Source organism: Artemia franciscana, chromosome 7 (assembly GCF_032884065.1).
Source record: "Artemia franciscana chromosome 7, ASM3288406v1, whole genome shotgun sequence".
NCBI lineage: Eukaryota > Metazoa > Arthropoda > Branchiopoda > Anostraca > Artemiidae > Artemia > Artemia franciscana.
The window spans coordinates 53,251,285-53,271,462 of NC_088869.1; the positions used below are offsets into that span (position 1 = coordinate 53,251,285).

General features: G+C 37.3%; 3 protein-coding genes across 4 annotated transcripts in view; 2 read left to right on the forward strand and 1 right to left on the reverse strand.

Annotated features, from left to right (window-relative positions):
* LOC136028638 (transcription factor sox-3-like) overlaps positions 1-2,178 on the forward strand; it is a 34,749-nt gene extending 32,571 nt beyond the window's left edge. Inside the window, exon 3 of the mRNA XM_065706467.1 lies at positions 1,347-2,178. Within this exon, the coding sequence (XP_065562539.1) occupies positions 1,347-1,719 (373 nt within the window). The 3' untranslated portion in view covers positions 1,720-2,178. The remainder of the gene's footprint in view (positions 1-1,346) is intronic.
* An 11,704-nt stretch (positions 2,179-13,882) lies between these two features.
* Positions 13,883-14,323, forward strand: LOC136029726 (uncharacterized). Its single transcript, XM_065708232.1, has one exon. It carries the CDS (start codon positions 13,883-13,885, stop codon positions 14,321-14,323), a length of 441 nt encoding a protein of 146 aa, XP_065564304.1.
* A 1,960-nt stretch (positions 14,324-16,283) lies between these two features.
* LOC136029455 (zinc finger CCCH-type with G patch domain-containing protein-like) overlaps positions 16,284-20,178 on the reverse strand; it is a 58,776-nt gene continuing 54,881 nt past the window's right edge. For both annotated transcript variants that reach the window (XM_065707867.1, XM_065707866.1), the window contains exon 10: positions 16,284-18,503. In XM_065707867.1, the coding sequence (XP_065563939.1) occupies positions 18,199-18,503 (305 nt within the window). In that variant the 3' untranslated portion in view covers positions 16,284-18,198. The remainder of the gene's footprint in view (positions 18,504-20,178) is intronic.

Genomic DNA, 20,178 nt, shown 5'->3' on the forward strand with positions numbered 1-20,178 from the left:
GAGTAGGGTTAAGGCCTCATTCAAATGCTGGTCTATATTAATCACTAATTTAGGAAAACAGTCTTCCTTTTCTCCTTCTGTCTCTTTTTTTTTTATGTGTTTGTGCTGTTGCATTGGTGATTTCTCTTTTCATGATATATATATATATATATATATATATATATATATATATATATATATATATATATATATATATATATATATATATAGCGGTCTTTAATCAGCTGATGCTTTTTTGTCTTTTTCTGGTCATAGCCGAGTGGTTAGCCACTGGTTTTTTGGTTTGGAACTGTGGTCAATTGTGTAAGCTCACAGAGTCGACCCAGCTCGAGATGGGAATCTTGAGAAACCTGGGGCGAAGACACGGGAAGTGTCGGATGATTTGCCCCCAACTACGCACTGCACTTCCGGCCAAAGCCATTGATTCAGCGATTGTTTATTTTTCTTTCATTTTAGTGCTATTATTTAATATGATCTTTAGTTTCTTCTCTCTATCCTTCGCCAAAGAGCCTTTGTGGGGATTTAAAACTCTGTAATTTTCAATGTTTTTTTTTTAATTGATTGACAGATTATTTTTTTAAGTAAATGGAACACCGTATTGCCTGACTTGGGTTGATTAATGGTGATGGATATTAGGCAGTATTTTTTTATTGTGATAAATTAATGGTGATAATCGACATTAGGCAGTTTGTTTCTACTAATTTTCTTCAGTTTCTGTTTTCATGTCTGGTTTCCTCTTTTCTTATCAATATGCTTTAAATAAAAATAATTGAACTTAGTGCCAATACTCGATTGAAATCTTATAAGTCATAAGGGAATAATGGGTTTGACGTCCTATATCCAGTTCTTGTACATCTAGCTCTATCGGTTTCTTCCACCAAGAGACTGTTAGGCCGGAATACATACTGAAAGTTTCATTTAGCGATTAGTTGACGCATCGAACAAGGTCCTATTAGATTATCGCAACCCCAGGGGGCCAACCTCAAACTCCTTGAGGAGGACTTCTATTGCAGAATTATCCACAGATTTATAATGAATTGGTTCAGAAGCCGTAGGTCTACAATACCAATGGATATGAAATCAACCACTATTTTGTCAAGAATCGCAATAATTGGTAAAATGATGCTAGTGTAAATCTTGCTGAACTGTTGCTTTAATTATGTTTGTAATGTTGAAACCAAGGAAATGCATTGAAGGGGACCTTTTGGCTCCTGCTTCCTGCTCCCAAACACAGTCATTCATATTTTTTTTATGATTCTTCATTTCGAAACTGAATATGTTTATTTATCGTAATAGCTTAGGAACAAGTCTTAATTACATTCTCGTTATCTTTATCTTACTTTCAGGGCAGTGCACATGAAAGAACATCCCGACTACAAGTACAGACCACGTAGAAAGCCAAGAACCTTAACAAAGGAAGACCAAGCGCATCAGGTCATGTCACACTACCTTCCTGTGGTTCCAGGGATAGTTTCACCCTCACATTTTTTTGAAATTTTTCGAAACCAGCCCCCCATTTGGTTTGCAGGCTTACCACTGCCCTTCCAGCTACAAAACTTCAAAGGTTTCGATGAAGTTCAAACCAGACGAGAATATTACCCGCTGCCAACGCTACCTTACCATCAACTTGTAAATATCCCAAAAGTGAATTATTACGAAGTGGAAATTGAAAATACAAATTGTAGGACTCAAGAAAGTCAAAACGAGAAACAGGACTAAAATTGTTGAATCAAGATGAACTGAATGTGATATAAACGTATAATATATTGCCGCAACTGTGTTTCAACGAATAAAATTATGTAACTATGGAGAGCTTTATTATAACAACAGAAATATAGTTACTCCCAAAAACTTAACAGCTTATGTCTCTTTCCCTCGTTGGCCCTCCGGGACTGATTGCGCTCCGACCACTCTTAACATCACCTGCAATATTCTCTGAAAGCTTAAACTTAACATCGTCAGTCGTTCTTGAAATATCTCAAATACGCCGATGCAGATAGTATCTTTCGAATTTATTTAATATGCCCCTGAATACTTCCTGAAATTTCACCTCAATACCTTTAGGTTTCATGAAAACAACCATTACCAAATCTTGAACCCCCCCCCCCTTCCTAATGATAAAATCTCAAAATTTGATCAGTGATGAGGAAAGGGAGCATCTAAAATGGTCAAGAGGGCTTCCCTTCGATATCTCTACAATATCCTTCTCAATATTCCCTGAAAGTTTTAACTTCATACCCTCAGGCATTCCTTACATATTGCTGATATGGCCTTTTGTCAACTAGCATACACTCAGTGTGTTTTATTTTCTTTGGTATCTCTTTCAAAAACTGTGGGGTGGGAGGAGGCTATATCAATCCAATGGGCATAGCTATTTAACCTTTTGTCTATTATAAACAAGGTGGCTATTTAAATATTATTATCAAATATTTTTTCAAGAAGAGTAACTAAAAAGTGCAGGATAGGTTGGGGTACTGGCAGCCTTCCAATCGCTTTTCAACATGTCCTAAAAAATTCTACTTAATATAATCAGCCGCTGTGACAGGTTTTCCTTTTTTATCAACTTTTATGATTTGGTATAACATACCCTCAAATTTTCCAAAGCTTTACCTTAATATGCTTCGCCCTTTTGGATATACACAGAACCGAACATTTTTCCATTCCCTACTGATAAATCCTATGTGTAAACTATGGGCAAACCACATAATTTACCATCCTTGATTAGGGGCTCTGGGGGATATGGCATCACTAGAGGCTTAGCTGTTAGACTTAGTGGCCAATTTGAACAAAACAATAATTTCAAATGTCAATCCTTCTTAAGCGAAGAGGGTACCTATAAAGGGCAAAGAGGGGTAGGGGCTGGTTGCCCTCTAACCTATCTTTGACATCTCCTCGACTTAACTTATAAAGTTTCGACTTAATAACCTCAGCTATTCCTTAGATATTGCTGTTATTTCCTTGCCAAAACCTGCAAGCACATAGTGTGTGTTAATTGCGTTCAGAATCCTTCTCAACATTTCCTTAAAGTTTCACTTTATTACCCAAAGCCTTTTTGGAGACCCAGGATCAAACATACCACCCTTCCAATACAAAAACCTTACATGTTAACAATTTGTGGCTAGCATAGCTTGCACTTCTTACCCCAGAGGCTCTAGGGCCTGGGGCTTGTTAACCTTTCCAATCCTGTAGGCGTTGTTGCCTGACCTTTGGACTATATTGAACAAAATGGTGATGTTCACTTTTGATTTAGGGTAATTGGGGGAAAAGACATGGAAAGGGGGTCAACTGGTTGCCCTCCAACCATTTTTATTCTTAAAAGTTAAGTTAAAGGGCACTTGGAGTCCTATTTTCACCAAAATGTTTTACAAGCATTTCTTCGACATGAAGTGTCTCTGGTGAAAAATAAAAGATAATATGTTGAAAACAATGGCTCTCCACTATAGGCAGCACTATAGCATTACCTATTTTTGCTGCCCCCTTATCATGAGACTCTGCATTGTTTTTTTCTGCTACCTTTTGATGGTGCTACCCCAAAGTTAACTAACAAAATAAAAATATAATGGGGAAATTTAAGATTCAAAAGAAAGTGTATCAGCACCCGTGGTACGTCCGTTTATTTCCTTATTTATTTCCTCCTTCTTCTTTGAAATATTTAGAGCGAAACAAAAAACTATAGAAAACACTTACCAACTAGCATTTATTCCTTCAGCATTCTTGGAGAAATTTTTTCGAGATTTTTTGTTTTGGCAGGATCTGGGGCTTGTGGAAAGTAATGAAGCTCCTCGTTGAATTGAACTGCTTTCGAGTTCGAATACCAGACATTTGAGTTGAAAGTCAGTTTTAACATTTTCTTTGGTTTCTTTTAGCTCTTCTAATAGCTTATCGTTGTCCTGCAGGTTTATTTTCATTGCAAAAATTTGTCCCTGAATAAGCAGGAGAGGATTAGAAATATGAAATTATTAGGACCACAACAAAAGCAAAAGCAATTAGGAGAAAGGTCCTTTATGTAGGTCAAAAAGTAAAACCTTCCTCAACAGAGGGAAGTGGCATGGATCTACTTTAAAAACATAGACGTAATAGATAAACTAGACATTAAAACTGAATACAAAAGAAGTACAACTAGATCTACGTTGCATGGGCAACGTGAGGTGTTGCGGCAACCTTTGCTCGGCTTCGTCGAGTAAAGTGTTGCGAGAGCAACACTTTGGTTTTGTTTCCTCGCTGCGACTAAACGCTGAAGTTGTTAATCTGTAAGGATGCTAAAATACATACTAGGTACACCAACTCGCAAAAGTTGCAAGCTCCTCATTGCTAAAGATGATTGTAGCCTTACAGCCGATTATTACTTACAAGTCCCCTACATGTCTTACCACTGGAACCAAATTGGTCTTACCATCAAATACAACGGAAACAAAAAATAGGTACACCAACTAGTAAGAGTTGCGAACCCCTCATTGCCGAGGATGATTATGAGCTAACAGCCGACTGTTGCTTACAACTCCCCTATATGTCTTACAATTGGTATCGGCCTATTTTTGGTTTCAGTGTGTACCTTACTACTGAAGTTGTCAACCCCTTTAAACTTTCAAACTGGTATATCTCATGAAGAAATTTTTGTACCAAAAAATGGATGACATATACTTTGATCAGCTCATCAAGAGCTATCGACTGCCGTCGAAAAAAAATCTATCTGTCTTAGTTCAAAAGTTGACTTTTTTGCCGTAGGCCAACTTTCTAACGTCATCACTTAGAAAGGAGCAAAGGATAAACTCTAATTTCTTTAGCAATGAGAGAACTTTTAAAGTTTAAGAGGCACATCTGATACCATTTCTCTATCGCAATCCCAAGTGCGAAAAACCGAATGATAAACTCAGCTGAAATCACGAACAGAAATGGGTAGAAACAATAGATGGCAGCACTTTCGGACGCTAGGGAAAATGCCGCTTTTTTGCTTCTCTAAATTTTTCTATTTATCACTCAAAGAAGATATATTGGCTGTGGGGCAGAGTAACTGTCGCATATATTTAACACTTATAGATTTTAGTCCATCTTCAATTTGAAACTGGTGCCTGCTTGCCTGCTAGAACGGAGCTTTCCACTCGAAAGCAGAAACATGGTTTGATGAAACGAAAGCTTGGCTGCATAACTTCAGATAGTCCTCTCTAACATAGGCTATACAACTCCTCTTCACTTCACACACTATAGGCTCTGGCTCAAGGACAAGCAAAAACCATCCTTTTTGGCCCCAGGCAAGAGTTCTACGAAGCTTTCCAAAATGTAAAGTCATATTCATCAATCCGGCCTAAGGTTCACACTTTCCGTAAAAACCGCAGAGGTTAGACCCTTAGCACTTTCTAGGAATAAGCTGAAATCGGGGTGCTAGGAACAAAAAAAAACAAAAAAACACGACAAAACCAAAGTGTTGCTCTCGCAACACAATTCATAGACAACATCACACAATAAGGTAAACAGGTAGGCAGAAATTGAAACGTCAAAATTATCGCAAATTAGAACTAACAAAAAATACAAACTTGTCAAAAATTGAACTAAGAGGGTAGCTGGAAAAAAAAGTAACCGCAGTTAGGGATGAAAATCGCCATATCTCAGTATAAAGTAAATGTAATGTTTTATTTATGTATTTTTCCGAGTGTTAAGTGTTCTTTTCAATGACCATTATTTTCAAGTATTAAGTACTAGCATTAGGTTAATGCAGTGTTTCATTTAAGTGTTTTATGATAATCGCTGATAAAAGTTTATGTTATTCGTGCCTTTCGTTTATGTTATTGTACTGTGTTCATGGCGTTACATTTGGCTTTAAAATACACTGTCTATCTATCTATCTATAATTTATAAATCATTGAAAAGCCAGCTACTTTAAGCTGATTGAACTATCTTTATTAAATTTATTTTAAATGTGAGTAGAGAAAAAAGTATATACGATATACACGATTCAAAACAAGGGGTTTTGAAACTTATTCATTTTGGCAATTCACCCAGTGCTAAACAAAAAGAAGGTCGTCTAAAAACGGGTTAAGAAGATTACGCCAGTAATATCCAGGCTAAGTACGCCTCCTTGGCCTTAAACGTTTCGTTACTAAGTAGAGTTAGAGTTCGCTGTTCTCAGTTATATAATAGCCTAACAGTTCCTCACTCACATGCCCTTGTTCCTGCTGTGTCTTTCCTTAATTGTGGCAAGAGAAAGCAAGTTTATCTCCTTTACTTTAAATTTGCAAAGTATTTAATAGAACTTCCAACTTGGACAAGCAAATCTTTTCTGCAAAGAAAGTATCAAATGATAAACCCAGCCGGGGTTATTGACAATTGCATTTGTGATTTTTCAACTGAATGCCAGAAGTCTTCCCATCTTTGGTCATTTCTGTTTGTCTCTTGTTTGTAGTAATCAAAGGGTGTTTTTATTTTTGTTGTCTATTTTTGTTTTTTTTTATTTTTATTCTGTCTTTTTTTGGGCTTTCTGCTAAATTTTTTGTGCTGGGTTATAAATAAAATGGTAATGATGATGATGATATGATAAGGAAACATTGAAGACTAATGAGCTACATGTGAAGCTCTGAATAGGTTCAGAGGGAGGAGCGTAGATAGGGGCTAATCGAAAAATTCAAAGTCTGGTAGCTTCAATTTTATAACAGTTATTAACACCGAAAAGAGATCAATAAACATCGAAAATAAAAAGTATGTATGTAGCCCCACTTAGACGTCACCAAGACAATATGTGGCTGTTCCGTGACATCCCCATGATAAATATCATTCATGATAATATTTTAATGATGAAAATCATGCTTTAGATCCATCAGTTCGTGTTTTCTCAAGCCACCCACTCGTTATAAACCATGTCAATTCACGCCAACGTAGCACACTATGGTTCACACGTGACATGCCTATGATACATATTATCATTCCTATGAAATTCTCAGATATTTTATTAATAAAAATGATTCTTTAAATTCATTGATTCGTGTTTTTGCAAGCTACTCCCAACAGGATTACCCCATAGAAATAGACACTACCGTGGAAATATGTGGCAGACCCGTGACAACCCTGTGATACATTTCATTGTTCCTAATTGATTTTTTAGATATTTTCTTGATAAAAATTATGCTTTAAATCCATCGGTTCGTGTTTTCGCAAGTTTTCGCAAGATACACGATGTCAAATCACGCCGTCATGGGAATATGCAGTTAGCCAGTGACAAACCTATGATCCATATTATCTCTCCTCTGGCATTTTTCTGAAATTTTCTTGATAACAAATTATGCTTTTAATCCATTGGTTTGTGTTTTCTCAAACTCTCTCCTCGTGATCCATCATTTCAATTGACACCACCATGACAATATGTAGCAGGCAAGTGATACCTCTGTCATGCATATTATCATTTTTAACGCATTAGTTCACTACGGCAATATATGCCTGCCTCGTGAAATCCCTGTGATACATATTATCATTCATAAGGCATCTTTACCTTTTGCTGATTCCAGGACTTTGTATGGAGCTGCCTTATGGTAATCTATTGTTGGTCATCGACAAAAGCTAGTTTATTGTACGTTTTCGAGCAGTACCACTTGTAAGCGTGCAATTTTAAATGTATGCGTGAGTTGTCATAACAGTGAAAGATTAAAGTCCTTTGGACCACAAACACAAACGCACAGAAACACACATACACACACATACACACACACACGCATGCACATACAAACACACACACACACACAAGTAACAAACACACACACACAAGTAACAAACATACACACACAATTATATATATATATATATATATATATATATATATATATATATATATATATATATATATATATATATATATATATATATAAATAAATGAGAAGAGAAATCACCAGTGCAACAGCACAAACACACGGAAAGGAGAAAAGGAAGACTGTTTTCCTACATTAGTGATTAATATAGATCAGCACTTGAATGAGGCCTTAACCCTACTCATCCATACAATCAAATAGGTCAAACAGCATAGCCATACACAATCAACCATAAAGAATAATCCGTGGACAGGCAGTCATGTCGTCAATAAGTATAAGTCGTCATTTACCAAACAATAAGAATAATAAAGACAAATAATTCAGAGGCAACAACTCAACACAGGGGCTCATCAGGAGAATACACTTGCCTATAGGGTTTCGTCACTCTAAATTCTCTACCCAGTCAAGTGTTGTTCCTACCACAGAATACCCATGGTTTCCCCGTGTCAGATATCACCCCCAAAATATATGCCTATGGAAAAAAAGAAAACAAACCAGCAAATGTAGCACAAATAAGTAACACCAAAACAAGCTTATCTTGTTAATATATTCCTCTGTTTAGCAGCAATAGTTAAACTAAATGTGATAAATTTTTCCAAATCACAAATAATAACTCTTTGGACAAAAAAAACAAAAAACAACTGAATGAACTAAAATAATTACAGATTTCATTATTATTATTTAAGAAATAACGACGCTTCATGACTACTAAGGTCCCTGCGTCGGCCCTGCAGTGCATTACTGCAGCGTGATTCGATCTCTGGGTCCCGTATTACCAAGCTAAGGTCAAATCAACTGCACCACAACAGGACTTACAGATTTCATCATTACCATGTGGCTATTTTTGAAAAATCCGCTCAATTAGATATACAAATCACAAAATAGATGGCGCTGCATAAACTTTTCGCGAACCTACGAAATTTAACCGAAAATTTCATTAAGTATTTCCAGATAATTCTTTTGGTATTTATTTAAAAGTTCGTTATAATGAAAACTATTTTTTTTAAATTGACAAGTTAATTTATTTGCAGAAAAACCTCTTAATATCAATTTTTGGCTTAAGATTTTACATCTATTTTTAAAATCAATATAATTACTACAAATCCTTTGAAATACCTTAGGAATGATGATATATACCACAGGGATGTCAAGAGGCAGACACATATTGTCACTGTGGCGTGAAAAAAATGGTATATCACAAAGGAGGTGGTTTGCGAAAACACAAACCAATAGATTTAAAGCATCATTTTTTCAAGAAAATATCTGAAAAAGCCTTAGGAATTACAATATGTGTCACAGGCCTGTCACAGGTCAGGGACATAATGCCACTGCGGCATGAATTGGAATGGTGTATCACGAGGGGATCACGAGGGGATGTCCATCAAGAAAATATCTGAAAAATACCTTAGTAATGATAATATGTATCACGGGGACTTCACGGGCCAGCCAAATATTGTCATGATGGCGTGAATTAACATGGTGTATCACGAGGGGTTGGCTTACAAAAACACAAGCCAATCGATTTAAAGCATAATTTTTATCAAGAAAGTATACAAAAAATGACTTAGAAATGATATTATGTATCACAGGGATGCCAAAGGCCAGGACATATTGCCAAGGTGGCCTGAATTGACTAGGGGGGCATCATGTTGGGGTGGCTTACAAAAACATTAACCAATGGATTTAAAGCATAGTTTTTATTAAGAAAATGTCTGAGAACGACAAAGGAATGACAATATTTATCACGGGGATGTCACGGGCCAGCCAAAGTGTGCCAAGGTGGCGTGAACTGACATGGTGTATCACAAGAAAGTGGCTTGACAAACACGCACCAATGGAAGTAAAGCATGATTTTATAACGAAAATTTTTAAGACATGCCTTAGGAATGATAATATGCATCAAGAAGATGTCAAAGACTCGACAAACATTGTCACGGTAGCGTGAGTATGCATAGTCTTGGCTTAAAGAAGCGTTGCATTTCCGTTAAAAACTCTCAGAAATAGTGTTCCAACCGAATGAAAAAAATGTTTCTTTTTTCTTCGTTTGTGTGTTTCATTTACTTGCGAGATAGCATATTGTGAAGTTGATATTTTCTCTTATTGTTACTATTGTAAGGAATAAGGCTTCTGCTGTATAAAGCGTAATACTTAAGGCTCATTCAAAATGTGACTTTACTAATACTAAGATTTAAATTAATACAATGTAGCATGCAGGTGCGTTTAATAGAGTAATAGAAACCAGGCATTTTCATTAAAACCTCTCATAAGTATCCCTTCATATGGCTTAAAATTAAATCAAATAACACTGTTCCCACCCCCTGGAATTATTTGCTAGGGTGGGCCAGCCACACGTAGTCACGGTGGCGGAATTAAGATGATGTAAACGAGGGGGTGACATGCAAAAAACAGGAATCAATGGATTTGAAGCATAATTTATATCAAAAGAATCTGAAAAATGCCTTAGGAATGATAATATGCATCACAGGGATGTTCCGGGCAAGCTACATTGCCAAGGTGGCGTGAATCAACATGGTGCATAACAAGGGGTTGGCTTGTGAAAACCGAAACAAATAGAACAAAGCATAATTTTGATCAGGAAATTATCTTTAAAAATACTTTATGAATGATAATCAGTATAACAGGGATGTCACAGACTGGCCACATACAGCAACTGTGGCTTGAATTATCATGGGAGAGGAGGGCATCAAGTTGGAATTGGATTGCAAAACACGAATCAATGGACTTAAAGCATAATCTTTGTAAAAAATGTCTGTTAATGTCATAGAAATGATAACATGTATCATAAAAATGTCACGGGCCAGCCATAGTGTACCACGGTGGCATGAATTGCAAAGATGTATCACAAGGGGTTGCTTGATAAAACACGAACCGATGGATGTAAATCGTAAGTTATATCATGAAAATATCTGAAAACGTCTTAGGAATGATAATAATTATCACGGGGATGTCACGGAACGGTCACATATTTTCACAGTGGCGTGAACATGTATCACCTATTCTTGGCTCAAAGAAACTTTGAATTTTCATTAAAACCTCTCAGAAATAACCGAATGCAAAAAAGTGTCCCTTTTTTCCTTGTTTGCGTATTTAGTTTACTAGCGAGAAAACGTGTTGTGAAGTGTATATTTCTTTCTTAATACTACTATTGTAAGTAATGAGGCTTCTGCTGCATATAGCGTAATACTTAAGGCTCGCTCAAAATGTGATTTTTCTAATACCAAGATTTAAATTAATGCAATGTACCATGCAGGTGCGTCTAATAAGAGCAATAGAACCAAGGCATTTTCTTTAAAACCTCTCAGAAATATCGCTTAATTTAGCCCAAATTTACCTCTAATAACAACCATCCTCGCCCCCCCCCCGGGATTGGTCGATAGGGTCCCCGCCTTTCTTTAATTCACACTTTGGTTTTTTGCTTATAAATTATCCTGTATCAGCTTTTTCATGTTTTTTTTGTTTGTTGAGTTTTAACTACTTTTTTCTGTGATTTCATGGTTTTATAATGTTTTTTTATTAATAAAACTTTCATGTATAACGAAAAGTCTATATCTTACAAAGCAATGTCTAAGTCACATTAGACAATAAATAACATTGTAACAAGCAGGTGCACGTCAAATGTAACACATTTCCAGCAATCGATTTTCTCCTCCGCATGTCAATTATTCCAGACATAGGAAACACGCGGTTCACAGAGTTTTCGAAACGTTATCATTAGAAAGTATTCCCCGGATCATAACATTAGGAAGGTTTTCTTGGTCCACCTGTCTAGCAGACAGTTCCATTGGGGGAAATATTTTTGCATTCCTAAAGCAGACAAAATATTTGGAATATAAAGGTTCCCTGAAGAAAAAATCTTGAAGTAAATGTCTCGAGAAAGAAAAAATCTTGAAGAAAACGAAATCTCGAAGAAAAAATGCCGTGAGAATCCTGAAGATAAGAAATCTCTTAAAGTATTATGTAACATCCCACTTGTGTATCGTCATAACGTAACATCTCACTTGTGTGACAACATTCCGTAGCATCCCACGTGGGCACCACCATTATGTAACATCCCACGTTTGCACCGCCAATCCGTAACACCCACGTGTGCCGTCCTCAGCTATAACCGGGGATTCCACACTTGAGTGCTTCGCCCCAGACCTCTAACAATTTATGCGAGATTGAGTCAGCCTCAGTTACAAGTGGGAGTTCTCCACTTGACGAGCGTCCCCCCCCCGTTAGAATTGAATGCTAGGACCCCGGTGGAATTGACTACTAGGACGCCAATTGGAATTGGATACTAGAGCCCCGCTGGAATTGATTGCTAGGGTCCCCTTCGGAATTGGCTGCTAGGGCCCACGTAGGAATTGGTTGCTAGGGGGCTCGCTGAAATTGGATGCTCGCACCCCCTGTTGGAATTGGTTGCTAGGGACCCCGTTCAAATTGATTGCTAAGGCCCCCGTTGAGATCGACTGTTAGAAGTCCAGTTGGAATTACTTGCTACTGCCCCCACTGGAATTGCTTGCTAGGGCCGGTAGAACTGCTCACTGTTACGTAAAAAAAATAGGTGCAGTGTAGCATTACTCAATAATCAGGTATACTTTACTATTACAGGTGCACCATAGCACTGCTTAAGACCCAGGTGTGCGTAATGACGCCTTGAGGGGTTAGTAGCTCCAATAGTATACCCCCTATGGGCCGATTTAAAAGCATTACAGCATCACTACTTGCGTATAAAACACCCAGAAAATTTCAACCGAAACCCTGTTACCAAAATGAGCCCAGGATTGGACAAGGCTTCCATTCCACTGAAGATCTCCAGGACTTTTTTGCTGTCCGGTTCTAAGCCGGTTTAAGCGCTAACCTGAAAAGATGTGTTAGTCTTCGTCCTGCACTGGCTCTGAGGCTAATGCTTTTCCTGAAGCCAAAATACACTCTCCCAAGAACTTCCGATTTCCCTTAAATTCTTCCTTATGACGTCAACCCCTCCCATACGGAGAAGACCTGCTTTTTATTTTGCCCCAGATGGTTGGCTGACAAGGACTATTTTTGAAAACCTGTTATCCTTCATCGACAGAAAATGTCCTTTTTCCCTCATTATAGCCCTAGAAACCAGGTTGAACCACACATTCTACATACAATTTAAAATACATTCAGTCAGATGGGTGCCCAAAACAATTCCTAGACAATTCCTCTGGAAAGCATATAATAGATTCTACTTCATCTCTCGGAGCACCCATGTTTCAAAGGGAGTGACGATTCCTATTACGCGCTACAAGCAATCTAATGATGGCGATGGCATTACTGTTCTTTGGTTCATACCAATTTTCAACATTAATGTTAAATTTGTCAGAGGGAAAAGGGCTTGGATAGGATGAAAAAGAATTATTTCCAAAAAATCACATCGCAAGCCCAAATAGGCCGAATTTTAGAGTCAAACTTAAAAGTCCCTCAAAGCCCTTTGAAAGTATTCCACAGAAACCATAAATACTCATTTCTAGTATAATGGAATCTGGCTAGGCTTAATATGACGCACCACAGAAGAAAGGTTTGACCAAACAGAGAAGATCAACTTGTCTGCTGTATGGCGGGTGAGACAGGATTGCCCCCTAACCGTATTCCCCAATGTCTTGATATTTTATTCTGTAGTTGAGGATCTTGGAAAAAGTATATGTTTCTTATATTACCCTCAAATCAAATTATTGAAGGTGAATGGAGTTCGTCCGGAATGAGGCAGACTCTGTCTGCTGACCACGTACCTCTGGATATGGGGTTTCTCCCCTAACTAAACACTCCGATCAGGACGGCCGCAACCTCATGTGGCGGGTGGAGCCGACCTAGTAGTCGGCTCAGTAGGTACTGAGTAGTATCTCAGTACCTAGGTTTAACCTAGCTCTAATCAGATTCCAGACCTAGGGTCAGTTGGGCTAGCGACCCTCCACCCGTAAATTAAGTGCTACGAAAAAGTGACAATATAGCCTCAGACATATCGAAGGCTCAATAGAGTGCGGAGCAGACTCATTCACCGGGATAGAACCCAGTTTGTTGCAAGGAAAGCCGATGAAATTGAGGTAGCTGCAAAAAAGAAAGACATGGGCAGCCTATTCAAGCATCTCCGAGATCTCACTGAAAATAAAACTCCCACCTTGGGTCCCGTACTGTCCAGGAATGATGCACTTCTTTCTGATGAAGGTTCTTGTCTTGAGCGGTGGAAGGACGACTTCTGTTCACTCCTCAACAATACTAGTCCGTCTGCGCCTCCTAATGATAGTCCCAGCCAACCTTGCAGTCAAAGACCTGGAACAGACGCTCCTCCAGATGAGCCTTTCAACCCCTCAGAAATTGGACATGCAGTAAAAAGGCTCAAGAATAGTAAAGGTGCTGGTATATGCGGCTTAAACTCAGAGTTGCTAAAATATGGAGGTCCTGCAATGCTCCTGTTTCTACACATTTTGTTCTCTACAATCTGGCAAACGGAGATAATTCCCGAGGATTGGCGGAAGGGTGTAATTATCCCCTTAAGAAGAGAATAGGCTCAAGAAACGATTGCTGTAACTACCGGGGAATAACCCTACTGTCAGTCCCTGGCAAACTGTTTTCAATGGTCCTGCTGGATCGATGTCAGAACATCATTCGAAAAATCTGGCGATTTGATGTCGAGCTGGTTTAATGTCGCATCGTTCAACAATCGAGCAGATTTTCACGATTCGACAAATAGTAGAGAAAACCTAAAATAGTAGAGAAATAATAGAGAAATAGTAGAGAAAAAAAGAGTTCCGACAGAAAGCATTTATTGCCTTCGTTGACTTCCGTGACTCAGTCGATCGAAAAGCTCTTTGGCGGATTCTAGAGTTGAATGACCTACCCGAGAAATATTACAGACCTCTCAAGGCACTGCACCATGGGACGGAGAGCTGTGTACAAGTAAATGGTCGGAGCAGCCCGTTCTTTCAAATCACGACAGGGGTGCGCCAAGGATGTGCAGTGGCCCCAGAGCTCTTCAATGTCATCGTAGATTACGTTATGACAAAAACCACTTCATGTCTCAGCTTTGGGCTCAAATTCGGAGATCATACCATCACATATGTTGATTTTGCCAATGACTTGGCCATTCCGGCGGACTCCATGGAGCAGCTGCTGGAGGGGCTCTGAATTCAGCGAGAAGAGGCTGCCAAAGTAGGACTGCATATAAACTGCAACAGAAATAAAATTATGGCTATAGACCCGTGTTCTCCTACTGTTAACTCTCCAGTTAGCCTGGACAGCACCACTAGCATCGAGGTTGTTCAAGGCTTCACCTACCTAGGCTCCATAATTTCTTCAAATGGCTCGCTTCTCCCCGAGTTGCAGGCCAGATTATCTAAAGCGTCTTCGGTCATGGGCAGACTGAATCGTCACCTCTGGAAAAAATCAAGCATCAGTTGCACAACAAAACTGTGGATCTTCAACGCTCTAGTCGGCTCTGTGATGCTTTACGGGGCTGAGACATGGCAAGCATCAGCTGCAACCCTCAAGAAAATAGACGCATTTCATTCGAAGAGCCTGAGGAGGATTGAGTGCCTACGATGGTCCGACTTTGTCAGCAATGAGAAGCTTCTGCAGCTCACAAAGCAGTCTTGGTTTTCGACTCAAGCAGCCGAGCGAACCTTACGATGGTTCGGGCATCTGCTTCGAATGGCGACACATCTACCCGCAAAGATGATCTATGACTTCGACCCTATCAAAGTTGGTTGGAAGCGACCTCGCGGCCAACCGAAGAAACGTTGGTCCGACAGCCTGTCCGAGTTCTTGACGATGGCAAACATCAGACAGGGCGAAGAGCAAATACTCGCCATGGACCGAAGTGGATGGAGGAGGCAGATGTCACTCTCTACGCCAAGCAGTGCCCGGCAGGAAATTTAAGTCAAGTAAGTCAAATCAAATTACGTTCCAATAAATAACGGTGTTTACGATGTTTACACATTTCAGACTCTGAGGGGCATGGGAGCGAATCAGATGATTTTTTCTTGATTGGGATTTCAGAACACAAGAAAATCTAATTCCCAATCAAAATTTTCCAAAAGAGGGAGGAGGAATATATTCAACAAGCTTTGGTACTGATATATGATACCCCCCCCCATCTGTGTACAAGGATGTGAATAATTAGCCAGCAATTCAGTCTAAGGTTAAGATTTTTTTTTTTTGCCGAAACTTTGCTACTTGCTATACGTTGAAGGACAAGTAAAGCCCCAAACTATCATCTAATACCACTAATTAACAAAAACATACATTGCAGGGCAATAATTATTCTTATTAATAATTTGCAGAATGAATAATAATTAATAATAATGTTTGCATAATTAATAATTAATTTATAATAATTAACAATTAATAATTATTGCAGGCCATAATTCTGTTAATTATTCCTAGGAGGTCCTTTGGACCAGCCTTGGAGAGTTGGACTATCCATGGACCTCTAATCCAAACATTCTCCTTGTAAAACTAGAGCGCAACTAAATTTTTACAATTTTTAATAAATATAGCAGTCACAAAACTACTGACAAATCAACAACAAATTTAACCTACATTCACATCAGGAGAGCAAATCAGCTATTTTACCTCTCAAGACGCACATTTACATAATACGCTAGAAATTGTTTGTATTGCTAATTGGATATATACTTAATTTACAAAGGCTCAAAATAATACATACTGTAAGAGGTCGAGAAAGGTATTTTTTCTTCTTAAAAGATAAGAAAAATTACAAACCCAAAGGATCTTATAAATAACTACAGGACTCCTTGCCTACTCCTCAATCTTTGGACACGTAGATGTTCAAAAATTTATATACATCACGATTTTTAATACAGAAGACAATTCTAAATATGCAGAAATTTCAAACTTTTAAAATTCCATAATGGAAACTAGGTATTACTTATTGAGATAAGTAATATTATGAAAAGTAGAAAATCAGTTACATTTTATAGCCAACCATGTAATTTTATAGAGAATCAAATATATTATACCAGATTTGTCTTTAAATCATTTAATAGTCCTTCACAACAGACTGCACTTACACTAAAAATATAGAAAGTAATAATATTGCAAATATTATTACTTTCTAAAATCACAGCATATATAATACAAGCACAGTGTACAGTACATAGTTATATAGTATATACATATATGTTATACTATATATACTATGTACTATATAGTATACGGTATATAGTTCAATAAACAACAGTGATATAGTACAAACGCATGACGAGTTATCAGAATCTTGATGATTACTTAGAGCCCTCTCCCCTCCCCCAAGGGAATTTCCCTCCTTAATCTATTCACACCTGAAAACCGCAATTTTCTAAACTTTTTCTTTCGATTATTTAAAAATTGGATAGTCTTTTAAGCAGTATGACATTTTAGCCAGTGTTCACACGTTGGACTGTCAATATAAAGGAGTAGAAAAAAGTGGTTAAATTTGCCAAAGATTGTTATCCGTAAAAACCAAAACATTAAAAACATGCTGATTCGCGAAGATAGCTTCGCCTTCAATGCAAATTTACAAATTCTTAAGCTCTTTGTTTTTAGCTCATTTTTTGCAAATTTTTCAAATACGTTTCTTTTTTTAGCTTGACATCCGCTGCTACCAAAAAAAGTACGGCAGTAGGCGGAGGTTTTTTCATTACAAGTTGAATTCCTTATTTCTCCCAATTTTTTTTAATATATTTCGGTAGTGATTTAAAGTAGTGAAAGTTTCTAAACAACCACTTCAAACAACCTGATTTTATTTTCACTGTCCTAGGTATTTCAAAGGTTTTCATATCATCCCATCTCGGGGCCGTATCCAGGGTTTTTTTGGAGGGGGGGGGGGCATAGAAGGGTTTTTTTTCGACGGGGGTACAAAAAGACTTTCATGTGAAAGCGGTTACAAAAAAAAGCATAAAAAATTTGTTTCTATTCATTTTCGTTATGCTTTTCCGATTCGGACAAAAAATTTCGGGAATGGTTCATATCCCCTAGGTACGGTCTGGTCCCAAGTGTCTAGATACTGAATTGATAATTTTGTCAACGTTTTTAGTTTTCTATTTTCAGGCAGTTTCAGGGTTACCAACTAGTTGAATACACATGGACCTGAGGTATATACACCAAATAGGACCGTGGCTAAAATTAATTTTTAGGGGTATTTTACTGGAAAGGGGCAAATCAACCACGAAAAGTAGTTTTTCCTCAAAATCATTTTTTTTGTATTTTGTTTAACTTGCTTACGACTCAGTCCCTAAAACGTCAAATGAAAACGGGCTGCGACGACATATAACAGTGCAAACCTCCTACAGAAGGTATAAATCTCACTTCCTAAAAATTTGCAATAGTAATAGAAATTTGCAATAGTCGTAAGTGAATTATCTGCGTGTTTGCATTTTTAATCTTAAAATATTTGCAACTTCTTTTGAAGGTTCCTTGAATCCTGTTCACGACTTACAGCTTTTTCTGATCGCTTCAGCTGTTTCAACTCATTTTCTTTAGTGTCAATTTGCTTTTGAATCATTTCAGAGGCCAATTTATCATTTCTTGCTAAATGACGCAATCGAGATTCTCGTAGCCTCTTGAGTTCACTGTCACATTTTCGAATATTTTCACAAATTTGGAAATTCTTTAAATTTAGATTCTTGCTTGATTCCTTTTTTAGTTCTTTACCGGAGGTTGAATCTTTTTCTTTTCGCCAAGTGGAACCTAAAAAGAAAATAAGATTAGTTATTTACTTACTTGTGTCCTTAACTCTCACGCCGATTAGATGGCAAAAACAACTTTGTGAACTTTCTTCATAAGTATCGGTCCACATTAAAGAGGGAGGTTCTAGACCAAGAAACCTTCTCGAACCTTCTTTCCATCGGAACTTTGGATGCTTTCTCCCGTCGGACCAACCCCTTGGTTCACAAATAAGGCCATGTGCCTGTTACCGGAACGGTTATTATTTTTATTGTTATAAGAGGATTTAGAAAGGAATCGAGGCTCAGGCCACACTGGGCCCATTGCCTCCATACAGGAGAAACAAAGATACAGCAAATGACAACCCCTCCCAGGGCAAGTTATTTTGCGATAGGGCTAACTTATTTCCTTTTCAACCTTTATAGATGAATTTCTCTTGGTAGTGTCAAGATGTCAAGATGTCAAGACATCTTGACAAGATGTCAAGATGTCAACCACTGTTTACTCCCATCCTCAAAAACCCACCCACCAGCGTCAGACCGGCTTGGGTAGGCAACATTCGTTCTTCAGAATAGAGGTGAGAGTCAACCATCAGCGCCAAACAACACTTGGTTTACAGAGCAAGAGAATTTACCTCTCCACCTAAGATAGATTTTCTGTCATTTATTCAGGTATATTCAAGCTGTACAAGTTAGGGTAAGACCCCCCCCTCCCCAATCGATTCTAAATAGTTTGCTATAGTTTGCAACAGTTCACTATGGACAAGATAGATGATCCTTTAAGCTACCGTATCACCTTAAGACAATTATTAATTCACAAAAAATGTTTTAAATAACACTAGCAAGGAAAAGTAAAGAGTAATGTTAAAATAAAGACGCGAACGACACTTCACCATTTCGGAGGTTCCAAGGGTCTTCATGATCCTCTAGTATTGAAAAATATTAGCAGTAGTGTTAAGATAGTTATTAATTCCCCAAAAAAATGTTTTAAAAATCACTAGCAAAGAAAAGTAAAGAGTATAACTACAGAAAAGAGAATAATGAGGACTCTTTCCCAAGACAGTGAACCAACAAAACTTATTTGAATATTTCGGCCGTATATTTAAGGGCCGTCTTTAGCAAAGACAATAATAAACAATAATACACTTATAATAAAAGTTTTCGGTTTAGAATCCATTCTTTTTTTTAAGATAGCCTTGACATCATTAGTTCTTAACGAAAAGTTCAGCCAAGACTCATTTTTGATATTAAAGAGTAATATCAAGTAATTACTTCTTAACGAAAAGTTCAGCCAAGACTCATTTTTGATATTAAAGAGTAATATCAAAAATGAGATTTATAGTATTGAAAAATATTAGCAGGAGTGACAGTCTAGAACCTGGAGTCTTGAATAAAAAGTAGCATATATATATATATATATATATATATATATATATATATATATATATATATATATATATATATATATATATATATATATATATATATATATATATATATATATATATATATATATATATACATATATATATATATATATATATATATATATATATATATATATATACATATATATATATATATATATATATATATATATATATGTGTGTGTATATTATTCAGTATTTTTTTTTGTCCTCAGGAACTATTTTAAACTAGAATCTTGTCTTCACGAACTAGATCGGATTAGATATTTGTTT

What these genes read in the sequence shown, in the direction of transcription:
- LOC136029726 (XM_065708232.1), top strand. Translation starts at nt 13,883, where the DNA reads ATGGGCAGCCTATTCAAGCATCTCCGAGATCTCACTGAAAATAAAACT.